At 41.8% G+C, this 22,333-nt stretch overlaps 1 protein-coding gene across 1 annotated transcript in view; it reads right to left on the reverse strand.

Annotated features, from left to right (window-relative positions):
• The window catches only part of TMEM63A (transmembrane protein 63A), a 107,727-nt gene that overhangs the window by 81,333 nt on the left and 4,061 nt on the right, over positions 1 to 22,333 (reverse strand). The window contains exons 2-4 of the mRNA XM_077485845.1: positions 13,353 to 13,557; positions 7,662 to 7,741; positions 2,940 to 2,991 (exon numbers count right to left, since the gene is read on the reverse strand). Coding sequence (XP_077341971.1) covers positions 2,940 to 2,991; positions 7,662 to 7,741; positions 13,353 to 13,541 — 321 coding nt within the window. The 5' untranslated portion in view covers positions 13,542 to 13,557. The remainder of the gene's footprint in view (positions 1 to 2,939; positions 2,992 to 7,661; positions 7,742 to 13,352; positions 13,558 to 22,333) is intronic.

Consider the following 22,333-nt stretch of genomic DNA (forward strand, 5'->3'; position numbering starts at 1 on the left):
CCCGTGCTTTCACTGCTGAGACGGCTGACATCTTCGCCTGGTCTTCTTTCCGGGTACGCGGGCTGCGGCTACATGAGTGGCTGGGGGCGCGATGACTTCACTCCCGCGCATGTATGGGGGGCCGCCATTTATGGCATAGCTCTGAAGGTCCGGCACTGTATGCTGGACCTTCAGAGCACATGCGCTGGTGACGTCACCGATGTCATGCACTCCGAATGTCTCCTAAACAGTGCAAGTTTAGGAGATATTCACAGTAACTACAGGTGAGCCGTATTAAAGGATTACTTGTAGGAATAAGTTGTGTAACAGAGTTTACTACTAAGTCACTAATGGTACCACTCACAAACTCAAAGTCTTAAAGAAATTCTACTTGTATTTGGCTACCCTTAGGATGGCCACAGAAAGACACAAGATTCACCAAGAACAACTGTCAGAAATTTGGGCACCCACAACATATCTGTGCACCAACAAAATACTTACCTTGTCCACACTTCGGAATAGCACTCTTTAGTAGAAATGGTCCCTCCAGGTCTCCCGGGGAAATTGACATTCTCTGGAGTGATACTCTCCTGGGTCCTCCACAGCTCATGGGTTTTTCCTGCTGAGCTCCCCCCATTACAATAGAAAATTATGGCAGATTTCAGCAGGAGGAACTTGTGGGAGATGTGGAGGACCAAGGAGATCGACACTCCCAGGAGTTTTGACTTCCCTGTAGACTTTAGGGACTCTCAGCAACAGAGCAGTGTTGGCATGGGCAGTGGGAAAGGTAAGTATCTGGTTTCTTCCTTACAGGTATGTGCTTGCTTGAGAGGTTATACTTATGTGACGAAGCCATTTTAAATAAAAGGACAGTCCTGTCTTTTCTGCTAGCTGTAACATCATCCCCTAGAAAGGTCTACATGTCTTGATCATTGATTTAGTGTCAAATTGATCGACCACGCTGGCAGGACATTGGGCTACGTTTGGTGCTCTTAGGGCTCGTTCACACATGTGTCGATTATGAAGAATGATGCAATGCACATTAACATGTCTATGGCCTTTATGGTGTGTTTATGACGTGTTTTCATTGTGTCTATGAAGAGTTAAAAACACTTCATAAATTCCCACGGAAGCACTGCGTTCCTAGTAGGAAGTGGTGTAGAGTAAATGATCTAATTTGATATTTTGATTTAGGATATCTTCCAATAATTATATCAAATGAACAGCAGCCATGTAATCATACGCACTATTAATCTCCTGCTCCCAAAAGGACAGTTTGTCTAAGTATAATACCCGCTTGGTTGTCAGATATGTTTTTTTTTTTTTTGCATGTGTCACAATGGCTCAGATACTTGGGTCATATAATTCAGGGTGCTGTTCTATCTCTTCTATGAGTACTGATACATTAAAATCAGCCTTCATGACACTTGCTGACACTGTCCCTTCCATGTACAAACACTTGCTGATGAGGTCTTCTGCTGATATAAAAATCTTTACCACTGACAATAGTAGGATACATGTTGCTTTCTGGGATACAGGAGACTCCATTGTCGCTCCTTCAATGCCCAGCTAACGCTTCACTAACACACCATAAAATGCTCTAGGTGCCGTTATAAAGCATCAATCGAATCGGTTGCCAAGCATCAATGCTTCATGAAAGTGACATTCTGCTTAACCGCTTCCTGCCTGCGCTATAGCTGAAAGCATGGGCTCAAATTGCTGGGAGGGCATCTATGAACGTCCTCCTGTGATTACGCTTCCCGTGTGCCCCCTGCAGCACGCATCAGCAGAGATCTGTGATCTCTGTGTCTTTTGGACACATCTGATCACAGATCAAGGTAAAGAGTCAATCACAGTGGCTCTTTAGCATGTGACCAGCTGATCACAGTGTATATAGTATTGCTGGTTATAGGCAGTTTGGCAGTGTAGATATCTACACTGATAATCATGGCACTGACCATCAGTGTCCAGATTATCAGTGCTGCCAATCAGTGCTCATCAGTGATGCCTGCTAGTGCCGCCTCATCAGCACATCAGTAGAGAAAAATTACTTACTGGTATTTAGAACATTTCATAATGGAAATTTCATAACATAAAACCGTGTAGGTTTAGGAGATATTTCTTGAACCTACAGGTAAGCCTTAAGAGCTGAATAATGAAAATTAGCCTGGGCAGGAAGGGGGTGAAAGTGTCCAGTAGGCAAGTAGTAATTTTTAATTTTTAGTAATTTTTAATACAACGCTAGTGCTCCTGTGTGTACAGAATTGTAATAATTCAATTGTAATAATTCATGAAAGGCAGATACAAGGCTTTAAAAATGTTGAGTAAATGCAGCATAAACACATGGTATTGACATGTGTGAAAAAAACCCTTAGAGCTGATGCTGCAGCTTTGAGGCAAGTATGTATGTTTTTTTTTTTTTGTTTTATTCTTTCACCCCAAACTTTTCTTTTTTGAAAACATCTTATTTGAGGTCCAATAAAAGGAAAACTCCACTCCAGCTCCTTATTGATCATATAAAGATGAATAGAGAGGCTAGCTGACTTCCTTTAAAAATGCTAGCTGCCTGTTCATTATGTTGATTCACTGCCTTCAATACTTTGAGTCAAAGACCCAGAACTAGAAAATAAATAAATTAGAAAAAAAAAAAAATAACAAAAAAAAAGTAGAAAAAAAAAAAAGGGAGTACTCAGAACTGTGAAAAAAAAAAAAAAAATAGACCCATAACTAAGTATGCACATGAGAAAAGACAGTCCATACATTCATCCTTGTTACACTGACACTTTGGGATGTTTGTCTAATATTATTAGCTGTATATTCGACCCAAGTGGATTATGGCTTTTATTTTTAAATATTTAAAATGGTTCACTTTAAAAGTGGTGACTGAAAACTTCTGTACCTCCAACATAATCCCTAAAGGGCTGAAGGTAATTAGAAGAGGAACGTATACACTTACATACCTTGTCTCTTATCAAATCCTCATCATTTAAAGGTGAGATCGCTTCATATGAACTGTTTGCAGTAAAAAAAAAAAAAAAAAAACACATGTTTAGTTTGTGACGTTTCTGTATTATCACCACCCAATATTTAAAGTGATTGTAAACCAATATATATATATATATATATATATATATAGATAGATATAGATATATTTTGTTTTTTTAAATAAGCATGTCATACTTACCTGCCCTGTACAATGGCACAGAGCAGCCCTGATCCTCCTCTTCTGGAGTCTCCCGCCAACACTCCTGGCTCCTTTCCCACCCTGCTGAGTGTCTCTATAGCAAGTGCCTTCCTATGGGGGCACTCATGCGGGATGGCTCCTGAGTCGGCCCTTTGTGTCCCTAGACACACAGAGGATGACTTGGCCCCGCCCCCGCTGCTGTCTCTGAGCCAATAAGGAAGGAGAGAGCCAAGGCTATACTCTCATTAAAGTACACACGATTGAACTTTCCAACAACAAAACCGTGGAATTTTGTTCGAAGGTTGTTGGCTCCAACTTGTCTTGCATACACACGGTCACACAAACGTTGGCCAACAATTGCGAATGTGGGAACACGGTGACGTACAAGACATACGACGAGCCGAGAAAAAGGAAGTTCAATAGCCAGTGCGGCTCCTTCTGCTTGATTCTGAGCATGCGTGAACTTTTGTACGTCGGACTTGTGTACACACGATTGGACTTTCAGACAACAAAGTATTGTTGGTGTAAAATTTGAGAACCTGCTAGCCAACTTTTGTTGGCAGAAAGTTCGACAACAAATGTCCGATGGAGCATACACATGGTTGGACTTTCAGCCAACAAGCCAACATCCAACATTTGTTGTCAGAAAACCTGATCGTGTGTACGGGGCATAAGGGTATAAGATGGGTGGGTGGGTGTTAAGCTGCGCTCGCACTTTTCCCTTAATGCAGAGAATGTGTTAAGGTAAAAAAAAAACTTCAGCCCGTAGAACCACTTTAAACTGGTTGGATTTTTTTTGTTTTGTGCAAAGTGTATCCAAATGCCAAAACATTTTTTTCCCCTCATTTTTAAAAGAGTGGGAGAGGTTTCTGTCACATTGAAGAGTACTTTCACTTCCTGTTCCTTGGACACAACAGGAAGTAAGAGGAGATCTCTGCCAAGAAAGGGAAATCCTCTCACACAGTTGTCACTGTAACAAAGGTTCCCATTGCAACATTTCCCACTATTTCTGATCTGATGGCAATTCACAATTTGGGATTTTTTTTTCCCATCCCAGTGATAATGGACAGACAGCAGCAAACACCTGACAGGGTTTCTAATCCTTCCCAGCTAAGGCTGTATAAATCATAATGTTTTTCATGGCTGTGTCTAGGGCAGCAGGGTGGGAATGGGCAGCCTTTGAACTATTTGTTGTAACTTTTTTTGATTTTAAAATTTCCCTCTTTTGGCCACCGCTAGGCATTTGTATCTATATTCAGCAAGAGCATTGTAAGGGAAAGGAGGTGTCAAGAGAAGTCAGAAGAATCACCAATGTTAACAAAACATGAAACCACCTCTCTTTTCGTCATTCCGGAGCTTTGCGCAGATAGCTTTACATATCCAGCAGACCATGTGCTGCCCTGAAAAGCTCATACCAGTGGCGTTTTTGTTTGGTTTAATGTGAGCCCACACATCCCCTGACATTGGTTAACAATTAGTGGAATGGTTCATGTTAAAGTATTGCTTGCTGGCTTTGTCAGCTGAAAAATCTGAATCAAGCAGTAGTAGTGGCCTTTACTTTAAGGCAGGAATCTTCAAACTACGGCTCTCCAGCTGTTGCGGAACTACACATCCCATAAGGCATTGTAAAACTTTGACATTCACAGACATGACTAGGCATGATGGGAACTGTAGTTCCTGAACAACTGGAGGACCATAGTTAGAAGACCCCTGCTTTAAGGCCTCATGCACACTGGACGTTATAGTAATGTTATAAAAACGGCAGTAGCTTTGCAGTACGTTTTTCCAAATTTTTTAAAAATTTTCTAAATTTTTGTAATAGTGTTTATTTAGCATTTTTCAGCGTTAGTTTTCAAGCTTTTTTTTTTCCAATGGGCTCAAAAACTTTAAAAACGCCAGTGAGCCGTGGTTTTTGAGCGGTCACCTGCGTTTTTTTTTACGTTAGAGTGTTTTTACAACCAAAAAACTCCTCAGAACCCACTAGTTTATTTTTTGGGAGGGGCGGTTTACAGCCAAAAACAGTTGATAACAGCCTATGCCTGCATGGACACATATGATAACATGCTGGAGAGTTTATTGACTGTAGAAAAGAAGGCTGAAGCCAAAAAAAAGTCCAGTGTGCATGATGCCTTACACATTCCATGCTTCGTGTTTCACAACCCAAACTAGTATTTTAGTCATATTTTTTATTTTCAGTTCTATTTTCGTATATGTTATGTATTGTTGCACTACTCTTTTTTTGAATAATCACATGACATGATCACACATCACATAATCTCCCTTCTGTTACCATAGCTCATTACAGGAAACGTAAAGCAGTTTTGCATATACTTTTTCTATTCTTCTTACTAAAAAATAAATATTAATTTAAAAAAAAACTCAATAGAGCAGTGATCCCGCCACCCTCCTCCATCAGAAGGTTCACATTTCACCCTGTGACCAGGCACACGAATGGAAAAAAAAAAAATCCTACCAGGTTTTCTCTTTTTCTAGGAAAACCATGGTGCTCTTTAAATTCTTTGTCATATCTAGTGAAAATGTATTTACACATAATATACATTATATATATATATATATATATATATATATATATATATATATATATATATATATATATATATATATATATATGGGTTGACAAATTTGCTTTGAATTTAGGAGCCAGTTAAAAAAGTTAGGAGCCAGTTTTTTCTTTTTTTTTGCGTTTTTTTAGAGTGGTATGGATTGTCAGCTCCCGGGGTAAGGCCACTCATTTTCACCCCCTATCCCTAACTTACAATGGAGCACCCAGTCAATAACTCCACTGAAACGTTGTTACATCAGGCTTATGGGCTGACCAGAAAGAGTTAGGCTGGCAACAGATGGAACTGGCTGGCACTGGTTGCCACTGGCAGGCACGTGGAACTGCCAGATGGCATTGGCAGGTGACACTGGCATTGGCAGGTGACACTGGTTGGCATTGGCAGGTGACACTATTGGCACTGGCAGGTGGCCCTGATTTGGAAGTGGCAGGTGGCCCTGGTTGGAGGTGGCACTAGTCACTGGCAGATGGCACTGATTGGCGGTGGTACTGGTTGGTGTTGGCAGGTGGCACTGGTTGGCGGTGGCACTAGTTGGCACTGATTGGCGGTGGCACTGATTGGCGGTGGCAGGTGGCACTGATTGGCGGTGACACTCGGCACTGGCAGGTGGCACTGACTGATGTTGGCACTGGCAGGTGGCACTGATTGGCGGTGGCACTGGTTGGCACTAGCAGGTGGCACTGATTGGTGGTGACAGATGGCACTGGCAGGTTTCACACGGAGCACTCTGTTACTGAAATGTAACAGAGGAGCTGTCAGAATTGAGCTTAATGTCGGAATGGGTGGGACCCGGCTGGGGTGTGAAACTGACAAGTAACAGAGAGGCAGATATGTCAGATTTGAGCTTGATGTCGGGGTGGGCGGGACCCGGCCGGGTGGGCGGGACTCAGCAGCTATCAAACTCCAGCCAACGATTGGGCTGCTTAAGAAAAGGGGAGGGGCCACATACACGTAGCGGCCCGCCCAGATCCCATTGGCTGGTGTTTGATAGCTGCCGGGTCTGCCCAACCCAGCTGGGTCTGCCCACCCTGGCCGGGTCCGCCCACCCCGAAAATCAAGCTGAAATCTGACAGATTCTCCTCTCTCCCTTGGTTGTCAGTTTCACACAATTAGCGCGGCACCGCTGAGTGTGGAGGAGGGAGGAGGACGGCAGTCAGTGTTAATGCTGCTGCATGTCAGGGGCATCAATAGTGAGTGGGCTGGTGGCAGCTTAGGTGCCAGGTTGCGATTTCTGGTCGCATTGGCGACCTGGGGTTTGTCGAGCCCTGATATATATACACACACACACACACACACACACACATATACATACACACACACACTCATACACATATACTCATATAGTACAAGGGAGGGGGGGTGGACAGAATAATAAAAATATACAATATATACACACACACACACACACATATATATTTATCATTTTAGCTTAAAAATGTAAAGTAGAACTAAAAGGTGAAACTTATTTTCCATTTTAAAATGGCATATGAAAAAAAAAGTATAGTGTTTTTTTTCCTTACTTTTTGCCAACTGGGAGGATTTCCTTTTACTTCCCCGTCCCACAGCCAAAACAGGAAGTGAAAAGAAATCCCTACAAAGTGAGGGAATCTCTGGTTGTCCCCGGTACTTGTGGCCCCATTGGATTATTTCCTCTCCATTACTATGCTGGGGGCCTACTAAAAATGTTCTTTTACTTTCAGTTTTGATAAAAATGGTAATAACAGGACACATAAAGAGGGGGATCTCACTTAAAAGAGGCACAAACAGCAATAAAAATAAAAAATAAAAGGCGTGTTCTAATCGCTCTTTATTCCATCAAAAAAATTAAAACATTTTGCCTTTAGTAATAAAAAACAAAACAATAAAAAAAAAAAAGAAGAAAATAACATTGACTCAAAGAGACAGAGCTGACCTACCTGTCTGCATCATATACAAGGGCCACCCGGCCATAGTCCCAGAACTTCTTACGGATAAAAGAGAAGAGCAACAGTAACAGCTGAAACACAGAATATTTATGATTGATTTTAAAGAGCAGACTTTAGAATATCTATCTCATAACAGAAATGACCACATTGTGCCCAACCATCCAATCTACAAATATTACACTCTCTGGTGTGACCATAAGGCCCCTTTCACACGTGTGGACCGTATGTCCGTATTTCATCCATCCATTTTCAGATGAAATACAGACATACATACATCCCTATGGGATAGCGGGTGTCAGCGGATGAACATCCACTGACACCCGATATCATCCATCTCTGCTATGGTCCGATTCTGCAGATGGAGGAAAATCCTATTTTTCTATCCATCTGCAGAGCGGATCGGATGAACGCGGAGAGACGGTTTTATCCGATCCCCCCCATAGAGGAGAGCGGAGATCTGACATTCTCCGGCTCAGCGGGGATCAACGGAGCGATCCCCGCTGAGCAAGCGGATGTTCACGGGGCAGATCATCACGGATCCGTCCCTTGTGAAAGGACCCTAAGGCCCCTTTTACACTTGTGTGACCTGAAAGTCGCATGACTTAAAGCAGTGCCTAACTTTACATTTTATTTATTTTTATTTTTTAAATCATTGAAGTGTATTGTTTCCCAAAAAATTGCGTTTGAAAGACTGCTGTGCAAATACAGTGTCGCATAAAATATTGCAACAATTGCCATTTTATTCCCTAGGGTCTCTGCTAAAAAATATATATAACGTTTGGGGTTCCAAGCAAAATATACTGATTTTAACTTTGTAAGAAACAAGTGTCAGAAAAAGGTTTAGTCTTTAAGGGGTTAAACATCCCTTATTTAGGCCCCTTTCCCACTTGTCTTGCTACTTGGAACTGCAAAGTCACATGACAAGTCATTCCCCATGATTTTCAATGAATATCGTTTATATAAGTGCGACTTCTAGTCATGCCGACTTCAAAGTAGTCCCTGTACTACTTTTTATTCCGACTTTCATGCGAGTTGAGGTCCATATACCTCAAGTTTACACAGGCATTCCTTGAAATCGTGGCAAAAATCACGTCAAAATCGCGGCTGCAAAGTCATGCGCCTTTGAAGTCGCAGAAGTGTGAAAGGGGCCTTAGGCGACTTTGCCGCAATTTCAGGGAATGCCTGTGTAACTCGCATCAAAATCGGACCAAAGTAGTACAGAGAATTGAAGTCGCACAGATATGAATGGTACTCATGGGAAATCATGGGGTACGACTTGTCATGCAACTTTGCAGTGCCAAGTCGCACAAGTGTGAAAGGGGCCTTACACACAGAGGTTCATTCCTTTGATGAAAAGTTAAAACGTTTCTCGTTATCTACCAGCGCAGACAATGTGGAAAACTTGAGCAGAGAACTCTCTACACTTCTAAGATGAATGAATCCGGAAATTCTGCATAGAGATCGTGGGGGGGTTAATCGAGATCATGATTTTTTTTTTTTAACGATTAAATCGCGCAGCTCTACAGTATATTTGTTATCTGAATTGAGCGGAAACGCCATCTGTCTCCAATGACAAAGAGGGACACCCTCAGTTTCTCTTCATTAGCATGCAATATATATACTCATGTATTCACTCAATATTGTTTAAGATTTTTTGAAACTTAATAAAAGCAGATCCAACATACATAAAACAATCTCCAATAAAGTACACAATTCCAAGTAATTGTGCACTTTGTTTTATTTATATTCAATTATTGTGGTTCAAATATTGCATATTACTATATTTTCACTATTATAATTTTGGGCAGCAAAAGAGGAAAACTTCACTTCTGGGGTTTCCAGAAAAAAGCAAGTAAAATGTAAGTAGTAATATGTTATTTTCTTTTTAAGTCATATAATGTAAGTAAGAACACGTGATAAATACAAGGCAGGTGTAATCCCAATTTGGCTTCAAAAGCGGAAATAAATGTTAAAGTGGAGTTGCACTCACATTTTTCACTCCTCACCATGCAGCACTAACTGTAATGAGATATGAGGTTTAGCAAGGGGCAGACATTGTGGCTCACTACTAAGCACAAAGCAATGTAAAAGGGAACATATGGCTGTTCCCATGAGCATGTGGAACTAGATATTTAATACCTTAAAGCAGAACTTCACCCAAAGGGGAAGTTCAATTTGCTTGCATCCTCCTAAACCCCAACCCCGGGCATTTTTTTGGGGGACAGCAATCTGAGCCGGAAGTTCAGACCCCCCTCTTTCCCCTGCAAGTCTTCTGTGACACATCACAGGTCCCAGAAGACCACAGGGCAATTTATGGGGCACAGCAATGCTCGCGAATGCGCAGTAGGAAACCCGGCTGTGAAGCCACATGAAGCTTACTTGAGATGCCAGTGCCTGCACCTGAAGCCGATTGAAGAATCAGCTCGGGTGAGGACATTGCAGGATCTCTGGACAGGTAAGTGTCCTTATATTAAAAGTCAGCAGCTACAGTATTTGTAGCTGCTGGCTTTACATTTTTGGGCGGGAGGACAGGCGCTCCTTTTTAACCTTTTCACGCACTGAGCGCATGCAAATATGTAGCTTCTTGGCAGCCAAGCCTTGGCACAGAGCAGCCGCAAATTTGTGTGCAATAATGCAGATAGAGCTGTGCCGAGAGCGTGTTCCTCGCGTGCTCCCGGCACAATTACCGACGGCTAACAGAACGCTGCTTGTGACCGGGAGCTTTCTGATCATGTGACTGTCAACAGTCAATCACGGCGGTCACAGGTCCATAAATCCCACCTCCTGGCATTCTAAACTCCTTAAAGGGCCGGGAGACACCAGCTCTAAGGGGGTAAAGTTTATGTAAACTCCAGCAATGAACTTCTCTTACCCATTCCCTTTCAGGCCGGTAAATATACTATTGAAACCGTTTTTATTTGTTTGATATGATCCTCCATTTTCATGTGATGTCTGCAGTGTTAGAAGTCCTACCCAGGTCGCCTGCGTGAACTAAAGAACACCCCACTATGTAATGGAGAAGAGGATATGGAGAGATGCAGTTGTAAATGCTTCCTGTCTTCGGGGGACAATGTTGCTCCTCCATAGATACAGTATAGTGCATGAGCGTTTCCACCTGAACACAGGAAGTATCACTGGCAGGACCACCAGGTGAGAATAAGGGAAAACAAATGGAACCACCACATCTAATATTTAATAAACTGAAAATTGTGTTTGTGGCAAGGCAAAGTGAAGGTGACCCTACAAGTGGCTTCCCTGTGACCCCCCCTAATACTCAACTTGCCTGCATTCCCTCACCACCCCCTTCTCCAGTGCAGCTGCCACTGAAATCACTGGTATCGGCATTCACAGACACGGAAACAATGTCACTTACACATGAGATGATGACCTGTCTCATCTACTTCACGGACACAGATGCCAGCACAGTGATGAAAAAATCACATAAATCCTGATGCCTGTGCAGCTCTTGGCTGTGTTCACAAATGTTTGACACAGATCACAAAAAGAAGGGGAGGGAACCAACTAAATGAAGGTACACAAAAGGTACCATCAGGTATTCATCCACGCACTCGAATCGAGTGGGACTCAGTGGCCAAAAAGAGCATATGAAAAAATTGTGCACTGTACTAGGAAGAAGGCGCAGTACCAAGTGCCACATAAAAAAAAAAGCCCAGGGAAATAACCCAAAAATAGCATAAATAATCAAAATAATTTATTAAAAGATTATAACCAAATGGCATTAAAAAAATAGCAGAAAGTCTACACCTAACACCATATATAGACAACGTTGTCTGGGGATAAGGACAAACACACACATCACAGATCAGCCTTAGCCTTTAAATTTCTGACTTGTTACAAAGTTACAATACAGTAAAACCTTGGTTTGAGAGTGTTTTGCAAGACAAGCACATTTCAATTTTTTAATACATTTTGACTTGATATACAAGTAGTGTCATGTCACAACCTCGTATAAAAGAAAAAAGAGAGGTGCCTCTAAGTGGAGCAATATGGTTACATTTCATGAATGTACAATATTTAGAAACTCACATGGTTAATGATTAAAACAGGTACATCTAAGTATGCAGGCATCTGTGGTAAAGCTGTCCAAGTAGACCATCCTCTTCACCGCCTCTGACGTCATCTCTTCCATGAGCAGTTCAAGCCTCGCTTTCAGATCGCTCTACTGCAGGGTAGTCTTCTTGGTCATGATTGCAGACTGACAGCAGTGAGAGCCGGTGGTACAGAGGATGGTCTATGTCAGTGATGGCAAACCTTGGCACCCCAGATGTTTTGGAACTTAATTTCCCATGATGCTCATCTACACTGCAGAGTGCATGAGCATCATGGGAAATGTAGTTTCAAAACATCTGGGGTGCCAAGGTTCGCCATCACTGGTCTATGTGGACAGCTTTACTCCAGATGCCTGCATACTTATATGTGCCTCGTTTAATCATCAACCATGTGGGTTGCTAAATGTTGTACCTTCATTAACCCCTGGAAGATTTTACCCCCTTCCTGACCAGTGCACTTTTTCCAATTTGGCACTGCGTTGCTTTAACTGACAATTGCGCAGATATGCAATGCTGTACACAAATGAAATTTGCGTCCTTTTTTCCCCACAAATAGAGCTTTCTTTTGGTGGTATTTGATCACCTCTGTGGTTTTTATTTTTTGCGCTATAAACAAAGAGCTACAATTTTGAAAAAAACAAAAACAAACAATATTTTTTTTACTTTTTGCTATGATAAATATCCCCAAATTTAAAAAAATAAATAAATATTTGATTATTATTTATAAAAAAATTTTTTTACCAAAAATATGTAAATCACAATAAGCGTATATTGATTGGTTTGCGCAAAAAAGTTATAGCGTCTAGAAATTATGGGAAAGATTTATGGCATTTTTATTATTATATTTTTTTTTTTACTAGTAATGGCAGTGATCCGCGATTTTTAGCAGTATTACGACATTGTGACAGACAGATTAAACACTTTTGACACATTTTTGGGACCATTGACAATCATACAGCGATCAGTGCTATAAAAATGCACTGACACTGGGGGGTGATCAAGGGGTTAAATGTGTGTTTCCTCAGTGTGTTCTAACTGTATGGGGATAGGACTAAGTAGGAGAGGAGACCTATGGCTGTTCCTACTTACTAGGAACAAACAACATATCTCCACTCTTTTGACAGCACAGGGATTTGTGTGTTTACACACACAAATCCTTGTGCTGGCTCTCATGCATGCGATTGCGTGTGGCAGGCAGCGATCGCAACAGCCGGCCATGCGCATCGGGACCCCTGCTGTCCTCCCCCGCCACGCATGCCCTCTGGTGAATAATTGATTGTGGAACGAATCATTTAAGTTTCCAATATTTCTTATGGGGAAATTTGCTTTGTTATACAAGTGCTTTGGATTACAAGCATGCTTCCGGAACAAATTATGCTTGCAATCCAAAGTTTTACTGTATTCTGATCACCGGAGGTGAGGAAACTAGGGAAATTCTGCTTCCTGCCTGCAGAAAAGTAATGACATCATTTCATCCTAAGCAAAATCACATTACTAGCGTTCAAGGCTAAATTTCTATTGATAAAAAAGCGAGCCTGTTGCTGAACATTGTGACTTATGTGGACTTTTTTTTTTTTTTACACAAACTTGTAATTACTAAAAAGGTACGTACCGCAAAGCAGGCCACATCTAACACCAAAACTGTAGGGATTCCGCCAAAAGTAACTCCTTGCAGCACCGTACTCCCCGTGTGCCCACTGTAACAATACGGCTGTGTTTGATTGGAATAGTTTCCCAAACGAAGCTCACTCCACGTGGAAAAGGAGGAGGAGATGGAACCCGAAGAAGAAAAAAATTTCATGGTCTTTGGGAGGGATCTGGAGGAGAAGAAGGAAGTCAGCAACAAGCAATAACCTTATCAAAGGAACAATGCTTCTATACAAGAGAAGGACAACTTCATCTCTATTCATCTCAGTCTCTCTGGTTTCTTATTTCTCTTCCTAAACTCCTAAATTAGTAGTCCGGTGCTTTAAATTAGTGATCAACAGCAATGTAATTATATATGTTTGGTGCATGGCTACGGCCTAATGACAAACGTTGTTCTTCAGATTCATTAAAGAGACCCTGGTCCTAGAATATTTCAGCAACAAACTTTCCATGAGAGAACGTGGATTTAGCCCACGTTCACATTGGGACGATTTGGCATGCGATTGGACATGTCCAATTGCGTACCAAATCGGCGGCTATTGCCGGCAATAGCACCATCTGAATCAGCGTGGTGCTGCACTGATTCCCAAAAGTAGTTCCTGTACTACTTTTGGTGACTTCGGGGGGCAATTTCAATAGACATCTGTGCGTTCCTGCACAGATGTCTATGAAATCACTCCCGAAGTTGGACTGACATGCGGGTATGAAATCAAAGCCGCATCAGTCTGAACTTAGGCTTAAAATAGTTGTAAACCTCAGACATGAAATACGAACAAATCATTTCTCTCTAAAGTGTCTACTGGTCTCAGTTAAGTGCACTAAGTGTAATTTCTCTCTGCTGCCTCCTTCCTCTGGTATCAGCATGAATCATCTCTAAAATGTCTTTCTAATTCCAAGACGTACGTAAAAAGGTAACAGTGGAGGGAGCTCCAGAACACAGCCTGTGATTGACAGTCTCAGTTCTGTTCCTGTATGTGGGGGGGGGGGGGGGGATATTCGATTTTTCTGGGCTTTTACCAATTTGCATTTTTTTTAAATTGGTGAGAAAAAATGTCAGTAAAAACATATTGCTTTTATTTTATTTTGTTTAAAGCCGAGTTCCACCCAAAAAAAAAAAATGGAACTTCCGCTTTTCGGAATCCTCCCCCCCTCTGGTGTCACATTTGCCACCTTTCAGGGGGGAGCGGATACCTGTCTAATACAGGTATTTTGCTCCCACTTCCGGGCATAAATAGCCGAGCCACCCGCGGGTATCTATGCCACTTGCGCCGCCTTGTCCACCCCCGCTGTCTTCTGGGAGACACACAGGTCCCATAAGACAGCAGGGACCAGTGGGATCATGCATGAGCAGTAGGGAATCAGGAAGTGAAGCCACTCACAAAGTCGGAGTCTGCCAACCCAGTAGGAAGACCAGGTGAAGAGGACAGCTCCTCCAGCGGTGACAGCATGCCACTGGAGGGCTTCGTTCTAAGACAGTGATGGCAAACTTTGGCACTCCAGATGTTTTGGAACTACATTTCCCATGATGCTGATGCACTCTGCAGTGTAGTTGAGCATCATGGGAAATGTAGTTCCAAAACATCTGGGGTGCCAAAGTTCACCATCACTGTTCTAAGGTAAGTTTTACATAATGTGCTAGGATGCAATCCTAACACATTATAAATTTGCCTTGCAGGTTTGAAAAAACAAAACAACAACTGAGGTTTACTGCCGCTTTAAAGCCTCTAGGAGTAGTTCTCATTCTTCTCTGACTGTCCTATGAGGCTGCATGACCCTTGATCCTCTGTCTGGACAGTGCTGATTGGCCCTGTACAGATCACATGCACTTTACGTTCCCCCCCCCCCGCCAAAAAAAAATAATAAAAAATAAAAAACTGCTCTCTATCAATACAAACCAAACTGAGAATGTGGCAAAGTGCCCCCAAGGCTCTGTACTATCCATAGTTTGGGGACAGTAAAAGAAGGGGAGGATCAGAGAAGACAGAATGAAACAGTCTTTATACACAATGTGGGGGTTGATTTTACTGTTATGATATGTTGTGGGTTTAATAACACTTTAAGGTTTATTGAGAGCATTTCCATTGGAAAATTGCAAATCTAACTAGACATGCAGAATTACTGTTTAAGGGCCCTTTCACAAGGGCAGACCGATTGGATCCGCCTGTCAGTTTCAGGCACACCCAACTGGACCCTCCAGTTTCCTCTACAGAGTGGCGCGTGTCAACGGACAACAGTGGTGGAAGGAAAGAAAATTGGATCATCTATGACCGGCTTTGGAAATTTCCATTGTCCATAAATAAACAAAATATCCCATATAAAGTTCTGATACAGAGGGTAATCTCGCTATATTTGCATATAAAGAAACGTGGCAGGCAGCCAGGAATCTCGTGTAATGACATTGAGTAACAAGGGAGGATTCTCCCAATGACAGATAAAGGAACTGGCTGCTATATACACTTCATTGTTATATAATGTTCTCTTAACACCTTTACCTGCTTTAGGCATCTGCAACAATCTGCATTATTTATGACAACAAATGCAAAAATTTCTTCAGCAATCTGTGTGCACATACTAATGAAATGGCGAGTCCACAAAACCTGATATTTCATTTTAGTGGATGCTGGAGCGTCATAGCGAAACTTCAGGTTTCACATTAAAGGGTAAAACATAACCCCCCCCCCACCACCCTTTTTTCCTTTTAGTTGTATTTTGTATTTATTTTTTGCTATCCCCTCCCTCTTTTCCTTTATTTTTCTCTTTGAAGGGGAGAGGGAGGAAGGAAAAAGTTTATGTTTTGAGCAGAAGACTATGCAAGTTATAGGTTTGTTTGAAATGTGTGGATATTTAAAAAGGTTAAAGTGGAGTTCCGCCGAAAAAAATTAAAAATAAAAGTCAGCAGCTACAAAAAGTGTAGCAGCAGACTTTTACTAATCAGACACTCACTTGTCCCATGGTCCAGAGATGCGGGCGTACGAAGCCCCGCTCTTCTCCCCCTCCTCTCCACGGCACCAGCATTCGTACTGTGGGCGCCCAGCTGTGGCTTCACAGCTGGGCACACACTGCGCATGCGTGAGCTGCGAATGGCCGGGCAATCGTCTGGGACCTGTGACATGTCCCAGAAGATTGCAGGGTGGAAAGGGGAGAGGTGATCCTCCCCGGGCTCTGCGGCACCGGAAGGAAGAAGTGGGAGCTGGATGCCTCCAAAAAGAAATGAGGCATGTCAGGGGGGGGTCACCATCACTTAAAGCGGAAGTTCCATTTTTAGGTGGAACTCCACTTTTTTTTCTAAATTCCAGGTCCCTTATGTAGCAATATAGCAGAAATGTTCTTCTTTTGCAAAAATAAAACCGCTTTCCAATAATTCTACACATGCTTACCTCATTCTCTCCACAGCCATTTAAAAACACGCATCCATTACTTCTGCCTTACTTCCTAACCAGACTTTAGGTCATGACATAGGAAGGAGTTTGCCAGATGATCTCATTAGCACACAACTGGTCAACACGTCATTTTTTGTAACGGAAGTGACGTTTCGGCACGGCCATCTTGGTGCACCCGGCCGCAGTAAAGATACAGTGAGAAGGTGGCAAGTGGACACCTTTTTACACCCACCGGAGTTTTGCATTTCACACTTATTTTCACCAGTAAACTGAGCTTATATAGTATAATACAGTATTTAGAAATCCCTGACACTGTTTTGATGTTGAATTTTAAAAGCAGCGGTGTTCTGTCAGATCAGCAAACCTGTGAGATCAGCGGGCTCGCTGCTGCTTTTAAAATTCAACATCATAACAGTCAGATGGATTTCTAAATACTGCATTTCACTATATAAGCTCAGTTTACTGGCAAAAATAAGAGCGAAATGCAAGACTCCGGTGGGTGTAAAAAAGATGTTCGCTTGCCACCTTCTTGCTGTATCCTTACTGCAGCCGAGCGTGGGTGTGCCAAGATGGCCGCTCTGAAACGTCACCTCCGTTACAAAAAATGATGGGGAAGTTAGGCAGATGTAAACGAGCAGTGTGTTTGTACAGCTATGAAGAGAATGAAGTAAGCCTGTGTAGAATTAAGGGAAAGCGTTTTTTTTTTTTTTTTTTTTTTTTTTTTTTGCAAAAGTACATTAATGCTATATTGATACATAAGGGAGCTGGAATAAAAGTAAATAAATAAATGAACAACGGTTACATTTAAAAAAAAAAAAAAAAAACAACAAACAAACGTCATACTTACCTCCACTGTGCAGCTCGTTTTGCATAGAGTGGCCCCGATCCTCGTCTTCTGGGGTTCCCTCATCGGCTCTCTTGGCTCCTCCCTGCATTCGATAACCCCCTGTGAGAAGTGCTCTCCTGGGGGGGGGGGTTACCTTGCGGGAACGCTCCCGAGTCCAGCACTCGGTGTCCATAGACGCCGAATGCAGGACTCGGCACCATCCCTGGCAGCCGCGTCATTGGCTTTGATTGACAGCAGTGGGAGCCAATGGCTGCACTGCTATCAATCTATCCACTCAACAGCTGAGAACCCCCTAGCCAAGATACGGTGTGTCCCCGTGGGTCAAGTTCGAGGGTTCAGATAGATAAAACGGGGGGGGGGGGGGCTGGGGACCAGTCACTGCCAGGTGTTTTTTCACCTTAAAACGGTAGTATAGAATAGTCAACTTTTTTACTTTTACCTAAAGGTAAGCCTATAATAAGGCTTACCTGTAGGTAAAAAGAATATCTCCTAAACCTGTACGGTTTAAAAGATATTCCCCTCGCAATGAGCCGCTGACTTCCAGTCACTCACAGCGCCGGAGCCGTGATAACCGGAAGATACGCAGCGGGAAAATGTCGCTCCCTTGGCATGGATCGGGTGAGAAACTGGCGCCTCGTTCTAAGTAAGTATTTCATCATGAGCTAGTATGCGGTGTATACTAGCTCATTATGCCTTTTCCCTTACAGGTGTAGAAAAGTCAGCGGCTTTACTACCGCTTTAATGCATAGGATGCAATAAGGTGAAAAAGTACTTACCTTTACAACCCCTTTAACCTTTAAATTCAATCTGAATTAAGTGATAATTTATGAGCTACATGTTTAAGGTATGTGTGATCTAAGGGTTTCTTTAGTAATATTTGTGTAACTGGAAATGTTATATATAGTATTTCTATCTGAAACCGCAATGAAAAATTATTTTAAAAAAAGGGGTGGAACAAATGCTGCATTCAGATGCGCACTGTTGTTTATCAAGGAGCCCCCAAAATGTTATTACGGGGAATGTAACAGGAGGAACTAGAACATCCAAAATTCCCTGGAGAACAGGGCCGGAAATATTGTCTCTGATTTATTGGGTTATAGATACCTTGAGCAGCAGCATCAGTACAGTTTATAGTTCTATAGAGCCGGCTTTGTTTGATTTATAGAGCGAGGAATATGGCAGAGACATCTCATTCCTGGGAGTATCCAGATATATAAAAGGCCTGGGGCTGACGCAGGACACTCACCTTCACCTATAACTAAAATATAATTTCTGAGCTGCAGATAAGAAAGTCTTCAAACATGATGAGGTGTCGATCATTCCTGCTCTTCTCTTCTCCCAGTTCACCAGCTAATACAGAACTACACCGATCAACAAAAACAATATGACCGTCCACCTAATACGGAGTATGGCACCCTTTTGCTAAAACAAAGTAACATCCACATGAATGGCAGGACCCAAGGTTTCCCAGCAAAACATTGCCCAAAGCATCAAACTGTCTCTGCCAACTTGCCTTCTTATACCACATCCTGGTGCCATCTCTTCCCCAGGTAAGTGGCGCACACGAACCTAGCCATCCACATGATGTAAAAGAAAAACGCGATTCATCAAACCAGGCCACCTTCTTCCATTGCTCCAAAGTCCAGTTCTGATGTTCATGTTCATGAAACTTTTGGCTGTGGACACGGGTCACCATGGGCTTCCCAGTCCCATATACAACAAACTGCGATGCCCATTTTTTTCTGCTTTCACCACATCAACTTTATGGACAACATGTTCACTTGCTGCCTAATATATCCCACCAATTTCCAGATGCCATTGTAATGATATATTCCCTTTACCTGTCAGTGGTCATAATGTTGTGGCTGATCAGTGTATAGCTATTGGCCTGAGCTAAGATTTCAGTAAAATGTGGAGGAAATACAATATAGAGAAGTTTTAAGGGAACTACACGTCACGCATAAAACAAATACAAAGCACAATGCTTGTGTGATAAGATCGTAATAGATGCAGCTATTCCGTAATGTAAATAATATATTCCCCAGCTTTGTGGTCATATATGGACTAAGTGAAGGCTCTTATATTCACTGTATTTTGGGTATGTGACAGGTGTGCTTTAATATGTACTCAAGAGAATGGACATTTGGTATTCTGTGTCACATGATTAGAGCAAACTCCAAATTTCACAGAGCTGCTAGATAAGATGTATAACACGTTAAACCAGATCTGGATCCTGTTACTTGGAATAAATCAAGAGGAAAAGTTAGCGTAAGCAGTGAAAATGGCTCTGGGCTTATAGAAAGGATCTGCATATTGAGAAAAAGCTCTTCTCTTATGAAAAAATAGCTCTGGTCCTATGCAGAAGCCACTGGTCCTATGCAGAGGGCTCTGATTCCTATACAAAAGGCTCCGATCTTAGAGAAAAGGAATCCGGTCCTATAGAGAAGGCTCTGATCTTAAAGAAAAGGGCACTGGGGCAGGAAAGGCAAAATAAAAGTGGAATAGAATAAACTTTTTTTTAAAGAAAACACTTTTTTTTTTTTTTTTAACTATTGTAAAGTTTCCTACTTGGGGATCCTGTCAGTAATAGCATTTGCTGTTGCAGGTTGACGAGGCTAAAGCCAGCCATAGGTGGATCAAATCTTGGTTGGTTCAGCAGAGACGGGCCCGAGATTCGATCCATCTGTGGGCAGGTTGGTTGTACTGAAGTCGATCCATCAACCAACTTCAGCACAACCAGTCTGTCAGATTCGTTACATGCGATCACAGCTGACATGCATATCTGCCAGCAGTATTGACCACTGTTATCTGCCAGCAGCCAAGGCTCTCCATCGGCAGAACACATAGTGCTGCGTGAGGGTTCCCCCATCATCACTGACTATATTGTTTGGGTAATTGAGCAAATTTTCTTTCCTTCTGCCCATGGTGGAAAGAAAGACAATTGCATAATCTATGGGCTGCTTAACCACATCAGCCCCAGAAGGATTTGCCCCCTTAATGACCAGGCCATTTTTTTTTGCCATACGGCACTGTGTCGCTTTAGCTGACAATTGTGCAGTCATACGATGCTGTACCCAAACAAAATTGATGTCCTTTTTTTCCCCATAGAGCTTTTTTTGGGGGTATTTGATCACCTCTGCAGTTTTTATTTTTTGCGCTATAAAAAAAAAAAAAAAAAACGACAATAAAAATTTTTAAAAAGAAAGAAAAAGCAAGATTTTTTACTTTTTGCTATAATAAATACCCCCCCCAAAAAAAAAATGATTTCTTAATCAGTTTAAGCCAATATATATATTCTTCTACATATTACTGGTAAAAAAAAAAAAAATCACAATAAGCATATATTGATTGGTTTGTGCAAAAGTTATAGCGTCTACAAAATAGGGGATATATTTATGGCATTTTTATTATTCATTTTTTTGTGTTACTAGTAATGGCAGTGATCTGCGATTTTTAGCAGGACTGCAACATTGCGGTGGACAGATCGGACACTTTTTTGGGACCATTGACATTTATACAGTGATCAGTGCTATGATTACTGTATAAATGTCACTGGCAGGGAAGGGGTTAACACTAGGGGCAATCAAGGGGTTAAATGTGTGTCCTAGGGAGTGATTCTAACTGTGGGGGGATGGAACTGCCTCGAGGAGGAGACTGATCATTGTTCATACTTAGTATGAACAACAGATCTGTCTGCTCTCCTCTGACACTACTGAGATCTGTCCGTTTACGTTGACAGATCTCCATTCTATCTCAGGAGCGAGCGTCGGTGCCCAGCAGACATTTACTCGGCGTAACATTATCTTTTACATTGACATTATACAAAAATTTTTACTAACTTTACTTTTTTTTTTTTCTTTTTAATTAATGAAAGTGTATTTCTTCCCCAAAAATTGCATTTGAATGACCGCTGCGCAAATACAGTGTGGCATAAAATATTGCAACGCCATTTTATTCTCTAAGGTCTCTGCTAATATATAGATAGATAGATAGATAGATAGATAGATAGATAGATAGATAGAGAGAAAGAAAATGCTTGAGGTTCTAAGTATTTTTCTAACAAACAATACAGATTTAAACTTGTAAGCAACATGTGTCAGAAAAAGAAAAAGCTTAGGCATGAAGGGGTTAATGATGGCTCTAGAATTATTGTGCTCACTTTGCTTTTCAGGCGATATGCAAAATGTGTCCTTTTGAAATCGTTTTCATATGTAGACACACGGTTTTAGTGAGGATTCCCTTACTTTGGAAAGATCACCATTTTCTTCCTGTTGTGTCTGTGAGACATGAAGTGAGCATGAAAATCTCCCCAAATAGACAAAAAAAAAAAACACACAGGTTTTAACAACCCCCACTTAAAAAAAAATAAAAAAAATAAAAAAATGTTTTCTGGGTAAATTTACAGCCTGCTAAACATAAAGTTCAGAGAAACCTGAAAAACTAGACAAGTACACGTATTCCTGATTGTTTCAAACAGACCTCGGAGGGCACAAGCGAAATAAGTTGCTACATTTGTAACAAGCGCAACAAACATTTCTTGAAAAACTGAGAGTAAGCCTACTGTAGGTTTGTACTATGAATTGCACAGGAACCGCACCGCATTAATGTACAATTTACATGCGATTCAGTGCAGTGCCATTTGAGCCAATTCATATTTAATGGCATCAAAGTCGTGCAGCTGTTTTGGGAACGCACTGCTACTGGATTACGTGGTCATTT

This window comes from Lithobates pipiens, unplaced genomic scaffold (genome assembly GCF_037356315.1).
Source record: "Lithobates pipiens isolate NorthernLeopardFrog02 unplaced genomic scaffold, aLitPip1_a1.2 Scaffold_18, whole genome shotgun sequence".
In the NCBI taxonomy this organism is placed as follows: domain Eukaryota; kingdom Metazoa; phylum Chordata; class Amphibia; order Anura; family Ranidae; genus Lithobates; species Lithobates pipiens.